Here is a 24,598-nt window from a genome sequence, read left to right on the forward strand (position 1 = left end):
CATTCTGTTTGCCTTTGATCCATTCTATGAATCCTAGGCGAAATGTATCATCATGACAATATTCTTCATCTTTAATATTAATTCAAGTTTTATTTTGTTCAATTGATTGTTATTATTATTCTGAGTCTTACGCTTTGCTTTGCTGGATTAACTCATTCATAAATCCAAACATTAGCTTGGCACATATTGCGAGCTGAATCTGACCTAGTCAGACCCTATAAGATTGACAACCTTATGGAAGAGTAAGCCCAAATTTTTTAGCCTTGGAGCTAGTTTCGGCCTTACAGGGGAATCACGCGCTAAGAACCATAGAAGGATAAGTAGGTTTAATCGCCTTAGGCACAAGTGACTCGGATTAGTTTTACAATTGTATGATAAAATAGGATTGAAATTGGTACTATCGTATCACCCTATATCATTCCAGGTTAATTTACATTGTTAAGTATCACTTAGGAGTAGGTTTAACTTAATTAGGAGTAACTTTAATCTAATTAGGAGTAGTTTAACTTACAAACCATCAATCTCAAACCCCCCATAGCCTAGATAACACTAAAAGCCTAGTAGTTTGGTACTTGCGGTATAAATCTGATGGATTTGATACCTGGACTTGTCCAGATTATTACTTGGTAACGACGGGATACACTTATCCCTTAGTGAGTCTCTTGGTAACGACAGGGCGCACCAGAGCCTTTTAATTCATCATCAGCATCACGTGTAACTCTAGTGATGTTCCTCCGGAGCAACTTCGCACTGATCCTTCTATCTTCAATGGTCTGACCCAAAGCTCTCAAAAGCTTCAGGCCTATACTGAGCAGCTTAACTCCCGAAGTGCTGGTAGTCATGCCTCTCTTTTTCGTTCTTTCCCCATCTCTGATGTTGGCAAAAAGGGGGAGAAAACTGAGGAAGAACTTAAAGCAAAACAAGATAAGGCTGCCATCTCTAGAAAAGCTGCAGTATTAACCCAGCAACATCCACCCAGACGTTAAACCTTAGTAGATATTGACTTGTATGTTTTGTGTTTGATATGCTTATAGACTGTTTAGTCTTATTTTATTATCTCTGTTTACTGAGTTATGTATATCTTACTTCTATCTTTTCCAATACTGCCTCTATGTGTTTAATGCTTCTAATTAGTATCTCTCACTCTAATCTTACATATTTGACTTTAACTAATCAACACTTAACCTAAAAATAAATCTAAGGACGCTACAACTAAACTCTGGGTATCATTATGCTACATTCTTGATATATATTTCACTCTGATTAGCATGCTTCTGACTCTGAATTTAATTTTTTACTATTGAACTTAAAATGTCTAACATTCTTTCTCTCTTAAGTAAAATTATTTTCAGTAGTTCAACCATTACGAGGGAGAATCTAGAAGCAATGTAAGTTCAACTATTATGGGGGAGTTTAACACTTTAATTCTTAACCTCTAAATTTTTGCCTACATCAAAATAGGGGAGTTTGTTGAAACACATTTCCACACTAATTTTGATTATGACAAAAATATTAAAGGAAATTAATATTCCCATAATAAGTAACACATTAAATTTAAATGTTGATTTATTTGGACTAATGTGTTTGTTAAATGTTTTATTAAATTAAAGTGTAAGATTAAAAGAAATAGTCAAAGGCCTTAGAAGATGGATCAAAGGTCCATGGATCAATTCTAGCCTTATAGCAAGAAGGATCCAGAAGCTCAAATACCATGCTTCAAGAGAAGACTTATTCAGAGGACAGAAGATCAAGGCGCAAAAGACAAGATCATACGTTGACTCTGTACGACTGACATTGTATAACTAAATAAGAAAAGTATTAGAAGCTCCAAACGGTGTGTCCCCTGGTCAACTTGAAAACTTTGCCTGGTTTGGTTGGACAAACAGATTGCCTCTGTCGAAGATCAGAAGTGTGGCACCTCGGATAAAATAACGGAAAAGAGAAAGAAGATCATTGGCTTAGGACACTAAGCTCTGAGGATGAAAGGGACAGAAGAGTTGTTTCCCTCCAACAGTTATTTCGAAATTCGAATTAGCCAGCCCTCAAGGTGTCACTATAAAAGCCCCATCATTTGCTACATTTCAAGTGGACAATCAACGCTAAAATTCAAAGAGAATCTCTATTGAAGTCCCAAAAGCAAAGCAAAAATCATATACACACTCATTGTATTTATTTGTGGGGTTAATACACATATTTGCCCTTGTGTTTTCTCGGAAAAACAGATTTGCCCTTAAATCAAATAAACCCACAAAACTATCCCTGAATTTTCCATAAACATGCAATTATACCTTAATCTGACGGAGCTGCTAAACGGCGATGACATCAAACCTTCTTATTTCCAGAAAAACTTCAGAAAAGAACAACCAATCACAAACAGAAAAAAAATATGCACATTCAATTTCGATTAAAAGCAAGTTAGAAGAACAGATTGGTCAAAATTCATTTTCATAAAAACTCAATCAACCTAATAAAATGGCGTCTAAACCTCCTAATTAATCCAAAAGCAATAGCAATAGAAAACAATAAGAAACCAAATGAATTTTGATTGTCGTCATCCAATTTTTTTGGAGACAATAAGGTTTGATGTCATCGCCGTTTAGCAGCTCCGTCATATTAGGGTATAATTGCAGGTTTATGGAAAATTCAGGGATATTTTTGTGGGTTTATTTGATTTAAGGGTAAATCTGTTTTTCCGCGAAAACACATGGGCAAATATGTGTATTAACCCTTATTTGTGTAAAAAGTCCTAAGTTCACACATTCTGTTTTGTGTTAGACCAAAAATTATCAATAGCTTAAAAAGTTCAGAAGCTCTTTTGTTTGCTTCGGTTATAAGTAGACAGAAAGATAGGAGAATAGATAGCTGAGTGTGGAGTGTAAATGAATGTACTTTACAAAACCTTTGTATCTATTGTAAGGGTTTGTGCTCTACTTGTGAAAGAGTTTGCTAGTGGATTAAAGCTCAGAGGAAGGTACTCTGGGAACTTAATGTAGGCAGGAGGCCAAACCAGGATAAATCGTTGCGTGATAATTTCTCTAACCCTTTACTTTTGATATAACTATATTGCTTGCTTCTTTGCGAAATTATATAACTTGTGATTATGACTGATATACTCAATAGCATACTTAATTAAGTCACACAGAGGCTCCAAACAGTTGCGCAGCCTAAGTGTTCAAGTCCAGAAGCAGAATCAAGCTTAGCTTCTGTTCAAAATAGTAAATTAAGTTTGCCTCTAATTCTGAATGCCTCGTGCTATAAAATGAATTGTAAGAAAATTTATAAATTTATTTTTAGTTCCATTCATCCCCCCTCCTTTGGAAAGAGATTCTACCTCACAAGGGACCAATAAAAATATCATTTTCAAGTGTTTTTTTCTTCACAAACTTCACATATTCTCTCTCTTCGAAGCATTTCTTTCATTATTTCCCTAAAATGATTTAATTTTTGTGAAGGCTGAATACAAAAACATGAATCATAGTGATCTGTTTATCTTGAATACAAATGCATCAATCAGAGTGAAAAGTGATTGGGATGTGATGAAGATGGTGAACCTGCCGATTTTTCTTGCTTCTAAAAGACAAATCACAATTATCATACCAAAAGCCATTAATTCTGTATGACACTACCGATTTTTCTTGCTTCTGTAAAGCTTGGAAGCACTCCAATGTTCTAGTTCTTTCTGTTTCTGAACTTCCTTTTGCTTCTAAACTTCTTAGCAAAATGTTCTCGATCACATTGTGCTAATCATTCTATTCTGGGCATATTCCTAGGGTTTAGGATTTGAATTATTATTGCAATATTGTTGTAAATTTTGATAATATTATGATTTTAATGTTATAGTTATTGTTGCAATCTTGTTATGATTTTAATGTTATATACGACTTCGCATTTCTAAGTAAACTGCGAAGCCTGCGAAAATAATATTACTTAAGTACATGACATTCTGCGAAATATTATTATCTTCACAGGCTTCGCAGTTTGCAAAAAATGCAAAGAAAAAATCATGTACTTAAGTAATATTATCTTCGTAGGATTCACAATTTGGAAACTGCGAAGTAAAATCATGTACTGAAAGTATTATTCTAAGAAAAACATACAAAATAAAAAAAACGAAATGCCAAGTTTGCAAGAAGAAAGATTTTACGTATATATAAGTCGATAACTAAAAATGAAATGCCAAATTCACAAACCAAGAAGAATCAAAGAGAGAAAGAAAAAGAATAAAAAATTTCTAAGCGGCTATATATATATGAATAATATTTTAGAAAAGTCACAAATATATAGTCTAGATAAGTAATTGTTTAAATAATTAGTCTAAATATGTAAATGGGTCTCCCATTTGTACCAATTTTGTAATTTTACCTTAGAATTTACAATCGTTCTAATGCTGTGAATGGAGGAGCACCTGAACTTATGATCTTTAAAGTGTTGCCGGAAGAAATCAAACAAGAGCAATTTACTTATAAATTTGCAATCACTACAAGCTACAAATCTACATAATTTCATTTTTATACTTATATCACAAGAAGAAAAGGCACAAAAAAATTCACTGCCCAAAAAATCCTCTTGTTCGTCCGTATACATTTTACATCCAACCCTGCAAAATGAAAACGCAAAAATATCAACCCTGCATTACAGTCAGTGCAAATTCTTCAGAGATAAATTAGAGGGATAAAGAAATCTAACCTATATAATCTGAAGAAAAAAAAGAATTGGGAAACACTCTGCTCGATCAAAAAAACACCTTTGCATGGGCTGTCACATTCTGGAGAGTATCAATGTTATGTTGCTACAAAGTAATCCCGGATGGTTTTTCTTCTCAGGGAAGAAGGTGGGTTCAAAACCGAAGATGGGCTCCTCATTGCTGCTTCTGGTGTTCTCTCAAATGTCTCCATTGAATCAGAAGTTAATGAGAATTTTCGTTTCTGAGATTCAGGAGTACTTGCTGTTGGCATTGCAATAGAGTTTCGCAAGTCAATTTGAGGGGATGCTTCATCTAAAGAATGCAAACCACTTGCACGTTTTTTAGGACTTGTCATTTCTTCATCCATTTTAAGCCTTCTACACTCCTCCGTCGGAATTGCCATTATTCTCCTTCGGATAGAAGATGGAGATCTTGAGTTTGAAGAATTATTGTTTTGGATGTTCCAAATGCGAACCTATCCATAAATGATTGGTTAAAGTAAATGACATACAATAAATCTGTCATTTGATGCATTAAGCATGAAATACAATAAGTCTGTCATTTGATGCATTAAGCATGAAAATAATGTGGAATAGCAGGTGAAAAAAAAAATCTCTGTGAAGGAAAGTTGAGATAAGGCTAGACGTACCCATTCCCAAGGTCAAGGGTAAACCACAAATTTCAATAAGGATTTAAAATAGAATTTATAGATTACCTTGCAAAGCATGTTAAGCATATTAATCTTAGGGTTAATTACATATTGATGCCTTATGGTTTCGCTGATTTGCAGTTGCATACTTATGTTTTTTTTTTTGCAAATGCAACCCCATTATTTGCAAATTTTTACGTTTGGATTCACTTTTTAGGTTTGAGATCATTTAGGGGCTGTTTAGTGAGAGAAAACTCAAAAAATGATAATTTTGAAAAATTAAAAATATGGTTTCATAGTAAATATGATACTAAACAACTTTAATTCTTGAAAATTTTCATTTTGGAGTCATTATGGGCCAAATTTGGCAAAGTAAAAAAAAATGCAAAATTTTGCGACCACAAGGTTGCATTGTAAAGAAAAATAGCACAAATACTCATCTGCAAATCCGTGTAACCACAGTGCATCTACTTGTAATTAACCCTTAATCTTATACAGAAGTCATTAAACTCAAAACTTTTCTAGAGATATCTTACAGTGAAATCGTCTGAAGAAGTAGCTATCTTTCCATCATATTGACACCTGAAACAGATGTTTGAGGAAACTAGTTAGCACTTGTTGGAGAATGATCTTTGATAAGAACTGCCATTTGACAGAGAGAAGGTATACCAATTTACTGCTGTAACTTCTCCAACATGGCTTTTCAATGGGATGGGATCTCTGTCAGGCTTGTTCACCTGATACAGGATGCTACTTGTTAATACACAGATCAAGACTAAAAGTATAATAAAACCATCGCATAAAAGATACAAGACCTGCCATATGTAAGCATTTCCATCGCTAGAACCACTCAGAATGTGTGTTGCATCAGGACTGATAGCTGACTGCAAGTTACACGAGTCAAATTAAAAAATTTGCCAAAACATCTTCATTTAATGCTTTAACTTGTAAAGAGCAGCATCATTTTGGAGCGATGAGAATCACTGCATACCTTTACAAAAAAGGATTCAATCCGGCAGCCAGAGAATGACTGCTTTGGACCCTTTTCAAGCTGAAGTACATTATACAAGTAGATTCTGTAGGGAGGGAAATATGACTTTAAATGCATTACATGATATTTGGATAATATTGCAAGAGATACTCATCAAACTTGGAAAATACCTATTATCCATGCATGAAGCTGTAATGTTTGCTCCACTTAAATCCTGGGAAAGGCTAGATATACCATGCAATCTTCTCTCCTGAAATAGAAGGATGCATCATATTATTTATGTCATAAATTCCAAGTGTAACTAGTAAGTTAGCATCCTTTTAACGGCGTACAGACCTTCTCAGTTGATGATTTAGGATGAGGGCACGCCTGAGTGAACTGGGCCTTTAAATTTCTGGTATCCCAAAACTTTAGAATGCTGAAACATAAACCAATATATGATTGTTTAGTATATCTTGTATCTAGATTCAGCTCAGAGTGTAGGTGTTTTAGCCAGACCTGTCCACTGCTCCAGCAGTAGCGATGGAAATCTCATCTCTAAGATAAAGAACAGATGTAATGCTCATGGAAGCAGCCTGAGAAAAAAAATTGACATTAGTAGAATGAAGGACACTTCAGTTCAAAGAAATTAATATACAAATAGACAAACCTTGCCCCGCCTAACCCGCTTTGCTTGAAGTGAAGGATGAGCTCTTTTGACCATGGCAATTGAACTGGATGAAGACATGAAGTATATTAAAAAAATAGTTAAGTACATTAAAACAAAAACCAAAGTAATGAATAGACAAATTGGCTTGGGAAAATGAAAAACCTCATAGCAATGAAACATGCCCAATTAAATGAAAAATAAAATGTGACTCACGTTACGGTACCCTCATTGCATCTACTTGCTGAAGAATTCTTACATCTCAGGTCCCATATGGCAAAGGACCCATCCCGTGAACCAGAAACAAGAACATCTGAAAGAAAATTGGAAGTTATATGACGCAATAAGAAGGGATTAATCCATCCCTACTGATAAAATGATTTGTAACAAACCCACCTGAATTTGTTGGATGGGAACATATAGATTTAATACTTCCTGTATGCCCCATCAAAACTCCAGTGCATTTCTTCTCCTGTACGTCCCATAGCTTTATCTGTATACGAGCCACGAAGTATGCTATTTGAATTAAAGGAGTAAATATGGAAAATACATGAAAAGACTGAACCTTCCTTAGACAGCTGTTCTTCAGAAGTTAACCCTCTAGTGTGAAACCACAGTATTTGTGTTTAGTAATGGGTAATTGTAATCTAAAACATTATAAATACTGCAAAGTATACCAAATTGATTGTAGCTGTCTTTTGGTTATAATGTACATAGTTCTTTATAAGACTAAGGCAAGGAAAACAAGAAGGCCCAAGAATTTGATGTGCGAGAGCAGAGTCAAATAACCAGAAGATGGGACGAATCCATTTTAATATGTGATCACTTACAGTTTGATCACCAGAAGCTGTGAGCATATTAGTATCTTCCTGAAAGAAAGTAGAGAAAAAACTTTTATTAGCATCATCTGAAGATCAAAATCAATAATTTGAATCCATATATCTAACATGATGACCATCAAAAACTAAATCTTAACCCTCACAATTTAAGCACTGAGTTACTTAAATAAAACTCACCGAGCATAATTCAAGTGTCAAAATTAAGTTAATTTTCTAGCTGTAGGCATGGTATTTATTTGAATAAGTCACATGGAAAGGAACAAAAGTGCAGAGCTGCAAACTAAAAAGCATAGTTTTACTATTCATCTTGTGGAACTTTTCTGTTTTAGCTTTCCACATTAATCAACTTGTGGAAAATTGATCAGTTTGGCAGAGTAATCACCGCCATGATAAAATAAAATTTAGTTGTACTATAGTTCATACTGATGGGAACAGACACCATCCACTTATTCAATTTATAGAATCAGTGGTCACCGGGCAAATCGGCAGCGGCTTTAAGCACAAAATCAATTACTAAACGAGACATAGATTCTGGCAGATAATCAATGAAAAGGAAAATGGAAAGACATAAACTAGCTTAAATTCTACAAATATCAAATTTATTTCTTGGCATGGATCAGTTTAGATTTATAAACTAGAAAACTAAATGTTGATCCATTTAACAATAGAGCATGTTTATCTATAAGGTCTAGAAATGTTAAAGCACCTTTATCCAACATATATCGAATATAGCGTTCTGATGAGCCACCCAGTCGCTGATTCTTGCTTTGTCTGCACAAATTAATCGAAAGAAATGTCGGACAAAAAATCCCCAGAAAAAAATATAAAAAGAAAAAAGCATTCATAGATCTAAAATTGGGGGTATAAAGAAAAAAATTAATCAGCAAAATACCTGAACATTCTTTATGAGAGGCTTGAGAAGGGAACTTCTTACGAGTGTCAAACAAACTCACGTACCCATCCTCATCAGATACAGCTAAAATATCGGAACATTTGCTTGTCTAGAAAATTTTAAAAGAAAAAAGATTATAATTATAGCGGCAGCATCAGTAAGAACTGTAACTCAAATCTACAAAAGTAGTACCTTGCCGAAACAAATAGCTAAAGGAGGAGTCTCTTCAGCATTGTGTTCGACTGCTAAGGCCCCGAATTCAACAAAATCAGATGGCATATCACCTATATATGGGCGTTTCCCTACTAATTGGAAAAAAAAAATCATAAATTAAGTAAAATAATAATAATCACAATAACAATCAAGAGCGGTGAGGTGGAGAAAAGAGAGACAGAACCTGAGAATCCGTTGAGTTCTCTGGACCTGATGGCCTGAAAGAAGGAATTCATGGCGGAAGAGAGAAGAGAGAGATGAGAGGAGAGAGGCTGGCAGTGGGTTTTGAAATGATTTTAAGGAATTCAGTTTGGCGCGAGCTCAAACAATGTCGTATCTACCACGCGGGAAACTCTAACTTTTTCCTCTCTTTTTTAGATTTTGGTGAATTGAATGCTTAATTTCTCATGTCAATATACGAATTTCTTTGGACATCTTTTGGAATTGAATCTTTATGGTGGATGGTTTTTAACCATATCATATCACCCTAAAAAAATATTCTACATTAAAAACACACTTCCAACAAAAAAAAAAAAAAAAAAACACTTTTTTTTGGTAGGAAAAAAAAAAAAAAAAAACTTTTAATGATTGGATAAGTTTATATTATTTTAGTGGATGTCTCACATTTGAAAAAAATCCAAACAAACTTAACATATTAAACTAAAACGATGAAATATATAATTAAAAGAGCGAAATTTTTTATAATGCAACGACATAGCTTTTTTAGAGTTAATTGTAAATAACTATTTTATGGTTTGGCCGATTTGTAGACCTTTATTTATGATATTGTTTGTTCAAACGCAATCCTGTGGTTTGTAAAATTTTGCATTTTAGGTCACTTTGTCATAATTTGGTCGATAACGATTTCGAAATAAAAAAAAAATCAAGAGTTAAAATAATATTTTAAGCAACTTTAATTTTTCAACTTTGTAGGTTTCAGATCATTTAGGTGTTGTTTTTTTATGAGAGAGAAAAATAATGTTTAGAGAGAGAAAACTCCAAGGATGATTACTTTGAAAAATTAAGAATATGGTTTATAGTAAATATGATTACTAAACAAGTTTAATTCTTGAAAATTTTTATTTTGAGGTCATTATCGACCAAATTTGGTAAAGTAAAAAAACATGTAAAATTTTGCAACCACATGGTTGTGTTTGAAAAAAAATACTACAAATACTGGTTTGCAAATCGATCAAACCACACAGTAGCCCATTTTTTATATTTGTAACTTTTTTTTCAAAAAATAATAATACAATATTGTTTTTTTTTTTTAAAAATCAATTCAAAATATATATCTTCAATATCAAGTTTTTTATATCTATAATACAATATATTTTGAAAGCTGCTATATATTGATTTTATTTTCTCCAATGTGATTTTCATTTTTAATTGTTACTTTTTTTTGTTGTTGTTTTTTTGGTTTAGTAGTAGTTTCACATGTCACAAAAACATTCTCCATACCTAGAAATTGTCCGGTTAGAGACCTTCAAAACTCGTCATTTTAGTGGTTGTACACTATTTTTAATTTTTTAAAAATTGCAAAATAGTCCTTGGCGCAACGGTAAACGTTGTTGTCGTGTGACCAAGAGGTCACGGGTTCGAGTCTTAGGAGCGGCCTCTTGCCAAAATAAATTGGTAGGGGAAGGCTTGCCCCCAGTACACCCTTGTGGTGGGACCCCTCCCCGGACCCTCGCTCAGCGGGGACGCGTAGTGCGACCGGGCCGCCCTTTTTTTTTTTTAGTCCTTCTTTAAAACTACTAGAGGTGCTTTTAACATCTTTTATTTTTGGATAAGGTATCAAAATAGGCGTAAAGTTTTTGGGGAAGTACCAATTTAGGCTCAACGTTCAAAATAGCGTTAATATAGGCTTAACGTTTACAACATAATATCAATTTAGGCTTAACGTTTACAATATAGCATCAATTTAAGCCTCACGTACAAAATAGCATTAATATAGGCATGACGTTTACAAAATAATATGCATTTAAGTTTAAGGTTTACAAAATATATCCAATTTAAGATAAACGTCACAATTAAATTAACCATATTATATTATTTTCCTATTAACTTTGTATGTTATCTTTTTATTTAGTTCTATTTTTTTTATTTATTATAATATAATTAATTAGTATTCTTGCCCATTAAAATCTTATATTTGTTTTTCATCAATCATTCCATGATCCTAAATTTCATAGCTCATGTAATATATGCAAACTAAAAGTAATTGAATATTTCGAACACTAGTTAAAATAATATTGATATATGTCATTGACTATCCACAATATTTCGAACACTAGTGTTCGAAATATTGTGGATATTCAATTACTTTTAGCTTGCATATATTACATAAGCAATGAAATTTAGGAGTCATGGAATCATTGATGAAAAACAAATATAAGATCTTAATGGGCAAGAATATAATATGATTAATTTAATTATGACGTGTAGCTTAATTTGGATATATTTTGTAAACGCTAAACTTAAATTCGTATTATTTTGTAAACGTTGAGCCTATATTGGTGCTATTTTGTACGTGAGGCCTAAATTGATGCTATATTGTAAACGTTAAGCCTAAATTGATATTATGTTGTAAATGTTAAGCCTATATTGGTGCTATTGTGAATGTTGAGCCTAAATTAGTACTTCCCCAAAAACCTTAAGCCTATTTTGGTACCTTAGCCCTTTTTTTTTTTTTTGCCTAACGTTTCCTTGTGTAAAACTTCAACTACTCTCCGAACTTTTAAACATTTCAAAATATCTTATATTTTTATCTAATTATATTCAATAACCTCATATTTGAATTTGCTAAATGCATTAAATGGGAGACATATCCTGTCGCATGTCAAATAGACAAATAATAAGAAACTTTTGAAAGTTAAGAGTGCAGTTGAAGTTTTTGGTTGTGGAATGCAATTTGACAAATATATGAGATTATTGAATACAATTACATAAGAATATGAGATTATTGGACAATAATATGAGATTATTGAATGCAATTTTATAAGAATAAAGAGTTTGAAACTTTTGAAAATTCAATGTAGCATTTGAAGTTTTCGACCAATTATATGGGCAACATATGTATTAAGCCTTTATTTGTAGTCATGTTAAGCCTCAAAGACTATAAAAGTTAGTTTTGGCCATGAAACTTTTTTTAAAAGAATGTTATTCCCTCCGTCTTTTTTATATATCGTTTAACGTTATTCATCAAAATCAATGCAATATTTAAGGGTGTTAACGAGCCGAGACCGAACCCTGCCAGGCTCGGCTCGGCTCGATTAAATTTTTACTCGAGCTCGGCTCGGCTCGAAACTTGACGAGTCTTGAAATTTCAGGCTCGGCTCGATCTCGAGTCAGATTCGGCTTGAGCTCGAAAAGCTCGTGAGCTTGAAATTTTTAGGCTCAAATCGAGCTTTACACATGCCCGGCTCGAAAAAAACTTGCGAGCTCGATTCATCTGTATTCAAAAGTGTTTTTTTTTCACATTTTCTGAATTAATTTGAGCCCAAAAACTTAGGGTTAGCTTAGCAGGTTACGAATGGGTTTTTGGGTTGGGTGGGTATTATGTATTTGGGCCCAAAAACTATTATTAGGTACTACTTAAAAAATGCTATTTATTACAATTTTTCACATTTATCAATAATAAAATATATAACATATTATAAATTAAATATTAATAAAATATATTAATTAAAATATTCGAGCCGACTCGCGAGCTTTCAAGCCGAACCTCTCTAAGCTTGGTATTGGCTCGTTAATGTCTCGAGCCGGTCGCGAGCTCGAGTCGAGCTTTGAGCGAGTTTTGACCGAGCCGAGCTCGAATAGCTCGCAAGCCACCCTAGCTCATTAACACCCCTAGCAATATTAATGAGAATATTAAAATTAATAATTTACCCTTAATATTTTCCTCCTAACTCCCTATTTTCTATGTAGAACTTCCCTCTCTTCTTAATTTTTATGGCTTAATTAAGATTATTTGCATTAATAATTATATACCTCTCTTACCATAAATAGGGGCAAGTTAGAGAAAATATAATCAAAAGTTTATTGGTAATACAAAACGACATTTATAAAAATGAATAAATAAAAAAATCTGAAACGGATTATAATAAAAAAAACGGAAGGAGTATTTATTTTACCGACATTCAAAATTTACATTTATAACAATTCAAAAAAATATTTTTTTGTAGGGTTAATTTAAAAAAACCTATGATTTTACAGTTTTTTATATTAGATCTTATAGTAATTTTTGTAGAAAAAAATGTAGTTATCGATGTTAGCAAGTAAAAGATTTTCACCTAACCGTTATTTTTTCTTACGTGACAAAAAACAATTTTGTCCAAACAAAATTTATCTACTTCAACTTTTCAAATGATATAAAATAATTATTATATAATATATTTTTCTCTCACTTTTCTCTCTCATCCGCTTCTTCCATCCTTCCTATCCTCTCCGACATCATTTTCCTTTTCCTCCTTCCTCTTTTTTTTTCTCCTTCTTTTATCTGTCTAGTTCAAAATTTGTAAATTCCATAAATTTTGGAATTTCGAGAATTCAAAATTTAGAAATTCTAAAAATTCTAGAATTCGGATAGAATATAATTATAAGCAAAACAGATTCAACCTCTTAATTCGAAGAACTCCTCTAAAAGTATGTGTTTTTTTAATAATTTGAATTCATATCATTTGATAAGTTTCTCTTAATTGAGCAATAAGATGGAATCATATCAATTCGTATTATAGTTATGCGTTACAAATTTCGGAGATTAAGACAATGCAAAAGCTTTAACAAATTTTTGGATATGTGCTTTAGTATTTGCTCATATCCTATCTTGCCTCCATTTGATTTATTGGAGGAATTTGAATTCTTCAATTGACTGATGTCAGCTTCAAAAGAATTGAGGAGATATTCTTCAACATATGCTTGGAATCGGAAGCCATGCACTTTTAGGGTGTTCCTGGAAATGTCATTGCTTCAAAATTATTTTCGTACATGTTACAATATATGGATATAAGAGGTTTTTTATGTTTAAAGATTAATGGAGAATGGGGAATTTAGGAGGGAGATGCGAAAAAAAAATGAAAAAGGGAAATATGGAAATATGGGGGTTGTTGTGACGAAAAACATAAGTATCAATACGATTATATAAAGATGAATCCGATAAGGAACAGTGAATTCCAATTGATTCAACATAGTGTTTTTTTTTCAATTTTTCCAATTTAGCCCCTCATTCCTTCTATTTCTGCCTTAAATGATGTCATTTTAAGCAATTTCGGTTATCCTTTAAATTCAATTTCAGTCTTCCTCCCATTGCATTGCGAAACGACATCGTTCAAGATGGGCAACTCAGTAATTTCAGCCTCCAACTTTAGGGTTTGATTACTGACTCCTCGTTTTTCCTTATCTCATTATTATCGCATTTTGCCCCTTCTTGATAGATATGTCCTTCTCTCTCTAGATTTCATCTTCTTTCTTCTTCAGTTTGAGATTTCTGGAACTCCTTCCTCTACCCATCGCGATCCTTTCTTGCCCAATACCTTTCCATTTAAGTGATGAGAAATCGAAAATAAAGACAAACAACAATTTCGCTACCTGCGGCTTGTGGATATTGACGCTGATGATGCCTTAATCCGAGTCTCCCGTTAGTTCATTTCCCTTTTCTCTTTTTCTTCATTTTTTATTTCTCTGTTTTCTTTTAGTCTTATTGATATGTTTGTGTTGAAGGATTGTGAGATCTGGAGATTCTTATGGTTCTTCTGGTGAGTATTTCGTTCTTTATTCTTAGTTTTTCCCCGATCCAGTTTCTTCTCCTGCTTTTTGGGTCTTACTGATCTATTTTTGTTCATGGATCTTAAGGCGTGGAGAAAAATGTGATTCCTTGATGCTTCTTCCTGTGGCCGTTGCTTCTTCTCCTGGTGAGTAGTTCTTCCTCTGTTCATATTTTTTTCCCCATTCCATTTCATCTCCTGCTTTTTTGGCGCTCACTGATCTGTTTGTGTTCATGTAGCATTCATGTTTTTTTTTTCAGATTTAGAGCCATTTTTGTAACCTTATATCTTGGAAAGGTAAATCTGGCGTATATTTATTCTTAAATAGACATGGATGTTTTTCTTTTATTTTTTTGCTTGATTCTTCTAGTATGTTGGTGATTTAGTTGTGATTTTTTCAATCACGATGTGTTGGCTAGACTTCAATCAAAGTTTGGGCTTATGATATTTTATAGACTTCAAAATCCGGGCTGGTTTGAATTTTTTTCCTTTGGTGCATGAGGTTTAAAGATCACATATTTGGTGGTTTCGGCTGATGCTCTCGAAACTCTTGGTAAGGTGATCTTACTATTCTTTTGTATCTATGATGCCTTTAGTTGCTTTTAAATTTTTTAATTTTGTGGTCGATCTGGTCCTGATTACCAGCCACACTTTTCGCTATCTGTTTGTTTTACTATACATATGTGTTCTTTAGGTGACTTTTTCCCTTTTGTTTTGCTTTAGATCTGCGTTTCTTTCGGTTGAACCAATCGTTTTCTTCAGACTTCAAGTTAAAGTTTAGATGTTGGTTCATGGTATATGACAAATGGACTCTCGAAGCTCTTTCATAAGGTAATCTTACTATTCATTTTTTCCAATTTACCTTGCCTTTAATTTCTTTTAAATTGTTTGCTTTTCTTCTTGATTTGGATCATTGGAGTTATCTGAGATCCTGATTACTTTCTGTTCCTTTTGCTACACATCTGTGTTCTTTTCGTGACCCTTTTCCCATTTGTTTTGCTGTAGATCGATGTTTCTTTTAGTTGGAACAGGTTTTTTCTTCAGATTTGAAGTGGATTTTTGACGTCAATTTCATGTTATCAGATATGAACTCTCGAAGCTCTTCACAAGGTAATCCTTAGTTCAATGGTCTTTGGTTCTGTTATACCTTTTCTCTTGGTTACCTATAATATTAATTTCTGTATTTTTCTCTAAATCACTATGGATTATTTGGAGAGTTTAATTGTTGATCATAATCGAAATGACTGTAAAGGAAGTGTTTACAACCAGTTAAAGAACTTTAAAACTGTTACCATTATACATTTCATCCCCCTGCTCTGGCAATAAACATTTGATGTGCCTGAATGGGAACTTCAATTTGCAATTTAGAAATATTGAAGTTATCTCTGTCATTCTTTAATACATTGCAGTAATTTAATAGGATCCCACTAAATAATTGATTTAGCAATGCCTAAAAAAGGAAGAGTTTTTGTTCCGAGAGTAGTTGGTTGTTTGATTCACTATTTTTCTTAAATGTTCAGATTCATTATTAATTATATGCTTACTCAATTAACCAATAAAGGTTCCCAAACAAATAAATTAAGGAAATTCTAAAAAAAACAAAGAAATTAAGGATAATAAAGCTATAATGGCTTAATCGGAATTCTAATGTAATTTAATAGGATCCCACTAAATAATTAATTTAGCAATGCTAAAAAAGGAAGAGTTTTTGTTCCAAGTGAAGATGGTTGTTAAATTCACTGCTTTTCTTAAATGTTCAGATTCATTATTAATTATGTGCTTGCTCAATTAACCAATAAAGGTTCCCAAACAAAAAAAACTGAGGATAATAAAGCTATAATGGCTTAATCAGATTCTTAATTACTCAAGTCTATGGAATTTAGTATCATCCGACTCAAGTCTATAATAGCTTTCATTTTTCGGTTTTGTTCGGTACCGAACCAAACATTGAATTTATGTTGAAATAGAAACCGAACCAAACCGAACAACAGTTTTTTTTTTTCAATTTCCGGTTTGATTTTTCTCACCCCTATTGTTAGATACCATAACACGAACTTCCTTAGTAGAAATCCCCAATTGATGCATATCAACTTTGGATAAGTAGGTTTAATTCTTTTACTGTGTTTATTTGTGTTTATCTATCCTAGGCCTTTTTTAGTAATTACTACAAAACAAAAAAACATGCCGCATTTTTTTCTAATAATGAGCACTTTTAGAAACTTTTTGTTGTTCAATTCACTCAAACCAAGTTTAAAATAGATTCTCTTATTAAATGTCATGTGTTGCTCATATCGCTCGCTCTACCGTTTGAAACTCATTTCCATGCATTCTTAATAGCTAAATATTTTTGTTGTTGTTTGATGCTTTTGTTTTCGTCCTGGCTAATTGAACGATGGCTTTCTTTCCTTTTTTTGCTTGCGATTTTTTCTAATAATGATCATTTTTGGAAACTTAGATCATTATATACGGTACAAGGAATATTGATCTCCCGAGTAAAAAGGACCTCTCTATGGATGCATTTCAGTTTGATCGTGAAGGCTTCACATGTTATTGCCAAACCTGCTCGCAAAATGATTCAGTTTACAGACGTAAGTAAGACAGGCGAAACAGATATTCAACCACCAACGAAAAAGAAATGTACGTTTGTTTAAGAACTTCCTAATTTTTTTGTTCACCCAGTGCATTGAAATTGAAATTTTAACTTCATTCACTTTTGTAGGGCATGGACGTCTTCATCCTGGCAGCTTTAACCATAGAAAAAAAAACTGACGTCATCTCCACTGCCAATCTTTATGCGCCTAAAATACTGTTATATGCCTTTAATGTATTGTTTGCCTTTCCATTTTCATTATTTATTGTTAGCTTCAACTTATGTAAACCTTTATTAAATTGCTATCCTTATGAAGTTTAAATATTAGTTCCATTCTAATATTTATCCACTACACTTGTGCTTTTTCAAGTCCCATTCAATATAATATATATATATTGTTTCGATTTCATGTAATTGAAGGCCCCGAAGCAAAGCGAGGGTTTTATCCTTAGTATTATATATAACTGAAGTTAGTGGTAATGGACCAACAACTCCAAAACAAAATTTTGTAGGTATATGCCACAGAAATGAAGAAAGAGGAAGGAAGAGGAATGGCAACAGGTACTGTACCTACGGGTATCTGACACTATCTGATCCTAATGGAATGGGTATGGATCAAAATCCTTACTTGTTAGGGTAATGGAATGGGTATGAGAATACCCCAACGTACCTGGTACCCGTTATCCGTCATAACTTGTTTATATATTAAAAAATATTATTGTTTTTTAGATGTAAGATATAAGATTTGAACCCCAACCTTTTGTTCTTCAACCATTGAGTGATACCAATAAGCTATTTTATTCTTAGCCATTAAAGTTCAATTTGTTCAATTTTTAGATAGATGATTTATTAACTTTGTAATATTTTTTGTTTTATTTATTAATTCTTAATGGGTGAAGGTACCCGCGGGTACCCATGAATTAAATAGGATGGATATGTGATGCAAAAGGTATGCCCATTAGGGTAATTTAAAAGTTAAACTGGTAGGGGTTTAGGATTGTCATTACCCGTTGTCAGTCGTATGAAGGAATGTGGGAGATAAAAGAAATATTCTACGAACATCAAATTATGACATTTGAAAAGTCAAAATAGAGAAAAAAAATTGAATAAAATTGTTATTTGTCACGTGAGCAAATTTTACGATATTAGATGAAAATCCTTTATTGCTAGTGGTGATAACCATTGTCATTTTTACAACAAAAACTACCACAATGACGGATATGAAAATTCGTGAAACCATGAGGGCATTTCTTTTTAGTTAATCTTTTTTTATATGTGTGATGTGGCTATAGAAAATTAAATCTTTAAAAAATACAATTTCAAATATAAATAAAATGAATAAAACACTCTTTTAACCAACTTTGATCTTCACGGTTAACAAATTTGGCAAACAAGGTTTAATGTGAACAAAAATGAACTATCAAGTGATAAGGGAAGTCCTAAAATTGTAAGGCGCATATATTCATATTTTAATAAAAGGACAATCTCATATTTAGATTAAGAGTTCCTTCTTGCACATCAACTAGGTATATGTACTTCTATTTAGAAGATGACTATAGAAACTTATATATATATATATATATATATATATATATATATATATATATATATATATATGCTCTTAAGCTTCAAAGGTATGAAAATCGTAACTTAAACTCTAAGAGAGATATCAATATTAAAAAGATACGACCAAACTTGAAATAAATTTATATTCTGCTTTTCACATTAGCATGTTTGATCCATATACTAACTTGGGTGAGTGTCTATTCTGTTTTGTAAATCTCACAAATTCGAGTTAAGTATGTTCAACCTCGAATTAGGAATGTTCAGCCTCGAACATACACTATGCCATTTTCCCTTTCACATGACACAAGATACATGACAAACATTTGTTTTCATGTCGTCTCGATTTTTTTCGTGACAGTATTTTAACATTATGTCATCTGAAGGCGTAATTAAAAACTCGCTCGATTCTCAGACGATGTTACTATTACAGTCTTCTCTCATCTCAAAAAAACACGATTTTGATAGAAAAGTCACTTAACCATCAAACGACACTCGTGCAAATGACTGTTGTTCTTATACGAAAATAAAAAAAGCGGCAACCAAATATTAGAAAAGCGGATGAGCAAAAAGGCTGACTTTCATTTTGCGCGCTTAAAAAAGAAAGGGGTATTTAAGGCCAATTCTGTATAAACCCATTATTTGGAACTCATCTTCTCCTTCAAGCTTTACCTCTACAGACCCTAAACATAATTCATCTTCCCCTTCGAGCTTTACCTTTGTGAATCATCTTCGACCTCGTGAATTCTTCATCTCGGTAAGGTATTTATTAGGGTTTATTTAAGTCATTACGCTGTGTTCAAACGATTAGTTCTTGAAATTATTCTACTATCTGCATATTAGTTGTGACCTAATCCACTGCATATTCAATCTATAATTTGAAGTTTGTTTGCTTAACATTAGGTATTTACATTTTGAAATAAAGGTTTTTATCTCGTTTTAGTATATCTGTTTATTTTTTCATATTTAGTTGGTTTTATGACAATGGTGTTCGCATTGGATGATTCTTTCATGTACTTTTGATGTTGGGTTCATAGTCTTGCAGATACATTTACATATTGGGTTTCTTTGTTGTTTGTCAATGTATGTGTTTATTGTTATTAGTTAGAATAAAACTGATTATAGATTATGTTTGTTTAAGATGGATAAATCATGGATGGTGGCTGATCGAAAATCACTACAGTTTAGGATAGGCTTACAAGAGTTTCTGAAGTTTGCAACTGATAATGCTACAAACCCAAACTATATTTTCTCTCGTTGTGTCAAATATTGTAACCACAGAGGTGGTAGTATTGACTTCATTAAGGATCATTTAATCTGTAATGGAATTATGAAAACATATACAACTTGGGTATGCCACGGTGAGTGTTCTATTGCAGACTCAAATCATATAAGTTACGGTTCTGAAACAGTTGAAATGAACCATGACTTAGGGAGAGATTTAGAAGAAGATGGGTGCTCACTATAGTCCGATGAATTTATGCATTTCGTTCATGATAGAGACAAGCCTTTGTATCCCGGTTGTACTAAATCCACCAAGATGAATGGTTTAATACAAACCTTTAATATGAAAGCTAAACATGGTCTGATCGAGTCTTGTTATACTGATATTTTATTGTTGTTTCACGCCCTTCTGCCTGATGGGAATGAAATGCCAATGTCTGCCAATTAGTCAAAAAAAACTCTTCATGCTTTAGGGATGAAATATAAGAAGATTGATGCATGTCCTAATGACTACATTTTGTATAGAGATGTTAATAAAGGTGTTACACGCTGTCCATCTTGTAATGTCTTTAGGTGGAAACTAGCTAGGGATAATACAGAGAAGGTAGGGGTAACAGTTAAGACTTTATGGTATTTTCCACCAATCCCATGGTTTAGAAGAATGTTTTAGTCTACAGTTACCGATAAGGAACTTACTTGGAACTTGATTGGTAGGAAAAAGGATGGATTGATGAGACATCCAACTGATTCCCCAACTTGGCAAATAATTGACACTAAGTGGCCAGATTTTGGTAGCGAACCTAGGAACCTTGATAGGACTATCTTCAGATGGGTTTAACCCATTTGGCAATCTTAGCAGCACATACTCGTGTTGGCCAGTCATAATGGTTGTTTATAACCTTCCGCCATGGTTATGCATGAAACGAAAGTACACGATGTTAACTTTGTTAATTTCTAGACCCAAGCAGTCTGGAAATGATATTGATGTGTACTTGCAGCCTTTAATAGATGACCTAAAAGTCTTGTGGGATGATGGAATTGATCGGGTGTATGATGCAGTGAGAGGAGAATACTTTAGGTTGAGAGGGGTCTTGTTATAGACTATTAACGATTTTCCCGCTTATGGGAACTTATCAGGGAGCATTGTTAAAGGGTATAATGCATGTCTTATATACATTGACCAGACCAAACCGATAAGGTTGAAGTATTCTAAAAAGATGGCTTATATAAGGACTCATAGGTGGACTGCAAGAAACCATCCTTATAGGAAGCAAGCTTCTGCTTTTGATAACACTATAGAAAAGGATGATCCTCCTAAACCATTAACTAGAGAGGAGTTATATGAAAGAGTTTAATTCTTGCCCAAAGCTAGTGGGAAGGGAGAGAAATTTGTTCCGTATAAGGGTAACCCTGAGTGTAGACCATGCTGGAAGAAGAAGTTTGTATTCTACGAACTAGAATAGTGCAAATTCTTTCCAGTTAGACATAATCTAGATGTAATGCATATTGAAAAGAATTGTTGTGAGTCTATTCTTGGGACACTATTGAACATACCGGGTAAAACAAAGGAATGGAGTTGCAGCTAGAAATGATACGATTGATATGGGAATCCGTACTGACTTGAGACCCGCATCTGGTGAAAAGAGAGACAAGATGTCTATGAGTCAGATCAACTTATATGCGAAAGAACGAAATGTTGGTCCCGTGTAACGTGACAATATTAGTTCCAAGGGGGGGTTAGGAACTATTTAAAAAATTTGTCCGTTAAGGCTGACTTCTTTTCTTAAAAGACTTTAACTTAGTCTTTAAGCACAGTGGTGCTGAGTAGTTTTAGACACAAGCTTAGTCAACTAGTGACTAAGTCTGTTTTTATCCTTGAGTCAGGAAATAGCACTTAAGTCTATTCCTGAACTCAGCTTCTCAGTTCACTCAACTCAGCGTGTGTTCGTTTTAGTGTTTTACTAGGCAGTATTTAAGCAAGCAAGATATAAAGGAGTTAAGGGTTAGAAAGATATTACTCAGCAGACGTATCCTGGTTCGGCCTCTCCGCCTATGTCCAGTCCCCGGAATTCCTTCCGAGCTTTTCAGAATCCTCTACTGAGCTCTTTAAAGGTAGAGCACAAACCTTTTACAATAGCAAATGAGTATACAAGAGTACCTTCCTTTATTCCTCTACTCAATCCTATTTCTACCGCTGAGTACTATGACCGAGTACTCAGTTTCTCCTTTCTATACTTCTAGAAACGATAAGTGTTTGTTTGTCTCAAACAACAATTGCTAAGACACTTTAGATGAATAAGATCACTCTAGACTTTTACACAGAATTGGAATTGGTGTAAGATTTGCTTTGCTTTTCTCACAGAACTTCGAATATCAATTTGGTCAGCGTTTCGACTTGATTGAATATCTGCATCGAATGAAATGTTTGAGTGGCCTATTTATAGTGACACTTGATGCACTAGTGATTTCGAATTTCGAAATAACCGTTGGAGGGAAACGGCTTCCTGTCACTCTCACTCAGTACGGGCTCATCGTCCTTGGCCAATCAAATTCTTGTATCTTCTGTCTTCGACAGTGCTCGGCAGCTTTTCTTCAGGCTGGACAGAATGTTTCCACATTTATGGCAAAGTCTTCCCGCGCCTTCTGATCTTTACCCAAAGTAGAAATATTTTATCTTCAAGTTTGTTCAGGTCAATCGCTGACCTGACTTCCTTGTCGCACAACTCAACAGCTTCGTCTTGAAGCTTTTGGTCGAAGGCTTCTCGATCCTTCTCCTCATTGGGCTTGCGTTTCATTCAGCTTGAGCTGCGTTTTGATCTGCTTGGGCCGTGTGGCTTTCATCCGTTGACTTGGGCTTGACTTTATTTTGTGGGACTTTGGGCCTTACAACTTAATGTCTTATAAATTGAATAACTCAACATTGGATAAACACATTAGTACAAATAAATCAAAGCATTTAAATTTAATGTGATAGAATATTTTTATCATGGAGATTTAATTTTTATTAAATAATTTTATCAAATCAAAATCATGTGGAAAGGTGTTTCAACAAACTCCCCCATTTTGATGTTGGCAAAAATATTCAATAAGGAACTCAGTGTTGAGCTCCCCCATGATAGTTGACCTTTTCTTAACTTCTTAAGATTCTCCCCCGTAAGGGTTGAACCACTGATTTAGTTTTACTTTAAATATTTTAAGGTTTAATCAAGTAAGTCTAAGGTCAGCTTTAAAGCAAGGTCAGCACTTGGAACATTTTGACTTTACTCAGTTTTGAGACTTAGTTAAGCGGAAGATTAAGTTCAATTATCAAAGTGGAAGTAAGCTAAGTAAATTAGTTGGGGCTGAGTAGTTTTACTCAGTGGCCTAGTACTTGTTTAATATTTATGTTCACAAGTTTCAGATTACATTATTCAAGGAGCTTTAAGTAAGAAGACATGTGAGAAAGGTCATGCATTAGATCAACACAGCAGATAAGCACAAAGCGATAAATAAATAACACAGTTGTTTGAAAGAAGATACGATTAATATATAGACTCAGCACAAACAAGACTCATAGCAGCAAACATCAGGATTTACACAAGTTAAAAAAACTATTTCCTAATGTTGACTTGAACATGGTTTGATTTAGGTTTGGTTTGCTGACTAGGCTCCGTTTGTCTTGACGCTGAGTCTGTGTGCTGGGAGGGACAACAGAAGTTGATCCGAGATGTTTCTTCTGTTGAGTTCCTTCTGCCGTTTGTTTACCTTTCTCCCCCGTTTTGCCAGCATCACCGGGCTGAGGGGCAATATCATAAAATTGCCCTCGTTCAACAGCACGAGTCAGCAAAGTGGAGTACTACTGGAGTTGACTCGTACTTTGTTGTAGCCCTTCAAAGACCCTTATACCACCAGCCATGTTAGATGCAAGAATTTGCATGTGAGAGCTTATGACACTGAGTATAAACTCAAGTGATTTTCCCATCCAAGTCATGGAGTCTTTCATTTTGGCAAAGGACTGATGGTACATCTTAAGCAGAGAAGCATCATAGGTATGGCACTGAACGTTGTGATGTTTGACATGCTCATAGGTTGTCTTGGCGAGTTGAAAAATTTCACTCCACTTCGCCTGTTCAGTTTGCATCTCTTCTCTAGTTAGGCTGAGCATTCAGACACTTCAACTATCTGTTCTATTATGCACTGAGAGGAAGAGGAAACAAGTTTGCGAGTGGCAGTCAGCTCAGTGTACAACTGGGTTAAGTGTTGAGTCACTTCAATGGATTGAGCTACAGTTGAGTTCGCGACGGATATAGCATTCAACATCCCTTCAATTGTGTCCATGTGTTGAACCATGTGTAGGTGAAGGTTAGCCATTCTTGTAGCGAACTCCTGTTTTGGCTGCTAAGCAACCATTTTAGTTAGCACACACATGAGCTCCTTAAGACCTTTAAGTTCGGTCAGAAGTTATGTGATGGTGCTTAGTTGAGTGGGCTCAGCAGTTGGACACTCAACATCAGGTGCATGAGTTCGTTGAATGTCCGCAATCGGGTCTTGGGCAGCTTGAAG

The 24,598-nt window shown here is 33.9% G+C and overlaps 1 protein-coding gene and 1 long non-coding RNA gene across 12 annotated transcripts; one reads left to right on the forward strand and one right to left on the reverse strand.

Moving 5' to 3' along the window:
- Window positions 1–4,286: 4,286 nt before the first annotated feature.
- On the reverse strand, window positions 4,287–9,365 carry LOC136232871 (uncharacterized). Of its 3 annotated transcripts, none has more exons than XM_066022325.1 (17): window positions 9,099–9,365; window positions 8,894–9,006; window positions 8,702–8,810; window positions 8,516–8,580; window positions 7,801–7,839; window positions 7,367–7,463; window positions 7,187–7,283; window positions 6,974–7,037; window positions 6,823–6,899; window positions 6,661–6,742; window positions 6,495–6,574; window positions 6,325–6,409; window positions 6,149–6,217; window positions 6,003–6,070; window positions 5,870–5,915; window positions 4,745–5,159; window positions 4,287–4,597 (listed from the first exon to the last, which is right to left on the reverse strand). In XM_066022325.1, exons 1-16 carry the CDS (start codon window positions 9,148–9,150, stop codon window positions 4,782–4,784), a joined length of 1,521 nt encoding a protein of 506 aa, XP_065878397.1. In that variant the 5' UTR covers window positions 9,151–9,365; the 3' UTR covers window positions 4,287–4,597; window positions 4,745–4,781. The 3 variants fall into 3 exon arrangements, with proteins under 3 accessions (XP_065878397.1, XP_065878396.1, XP_065878395.1); XM_066022324.1 differs by having other exon boundaries at window positions 4,288–4,597; window positions 4,687–5,159; XM_066022323.1 differs by having other exon boundaries at window positions 4,289–4,597; window positions 4,687–5,159; window positions 8,894–9,003.
- A 4,953-nt stretch (window positions 9,366–14,318) lies between these two features.
- On the forward strand, window positions 14,319–17,631 carry LOC136232801 (uncharacterized). 9 transcript variants are annotated; one of them, XR_010690622.1, is made up of 9 exons: window positions 14,320–14,552; window positions 14,636–14,670; window positions 14,768–14,826; window positions 14,919–14,976; window positions 15,066–15,232; window positions 15,403–15,510; window positions 15,685–15,789; window positions 17,135–17,316; window positions 17,399–17,631. It is a non-coding gene; the product is annotated as an uncharacterized lncRNA (long non-coding RNA). The 9 variants fall into 9 exon arrangements; XR_010690624.1 differs by having other exon boundaries at window positions 14,321–14,552; window positions 15,099–15,232; XR_010690625.1 differs by having other exon boundaries at window positions 14,321–14,552; window positions 15,135–15,232.
- Window positions 17,632–24,598: the final 6,967 nt, after the last annotated feature.

This window comes from Euphorbia lathyris, chromosome 6, assembly GCF_963576675.1.
Source record: "Euphorbia lathyris chromosome 6, ddEupLath1.1, whole genome shotgun sequence".
Lineage (NCBI taxonomy): Eukaryota > Viridiplantae > Streptophyta > Magnoliopsida > Malpighiales > Euphorbiaceae > Euphorbia > Euphorbia lathyris.

Bases quoted from the DNA above. Each gene is read 5' to 3' on its own strand.
- LOC136232871 (XM_066022325.1), bottom strand. From the start codon at position 9,150: ATGAATTCCTTCTTTCAGGCCATCAGGTCCAGAGAACTCAACGGATTC. The intron at 8,581-8,701 runs GTATTTTGCTGA...TAATTTGTGCAG, and splicing joins CTCTCATAAAGAATGTTCAG to ACAAAGCAAGAATCAGCGAC. The intron at 6,410-6,494 runs GTATTTTCCAAG...CCCTCCCTACAG, and splicing joins GCTTCATGCATGGATAATAG to AATCTACTTGTATAATGTAC.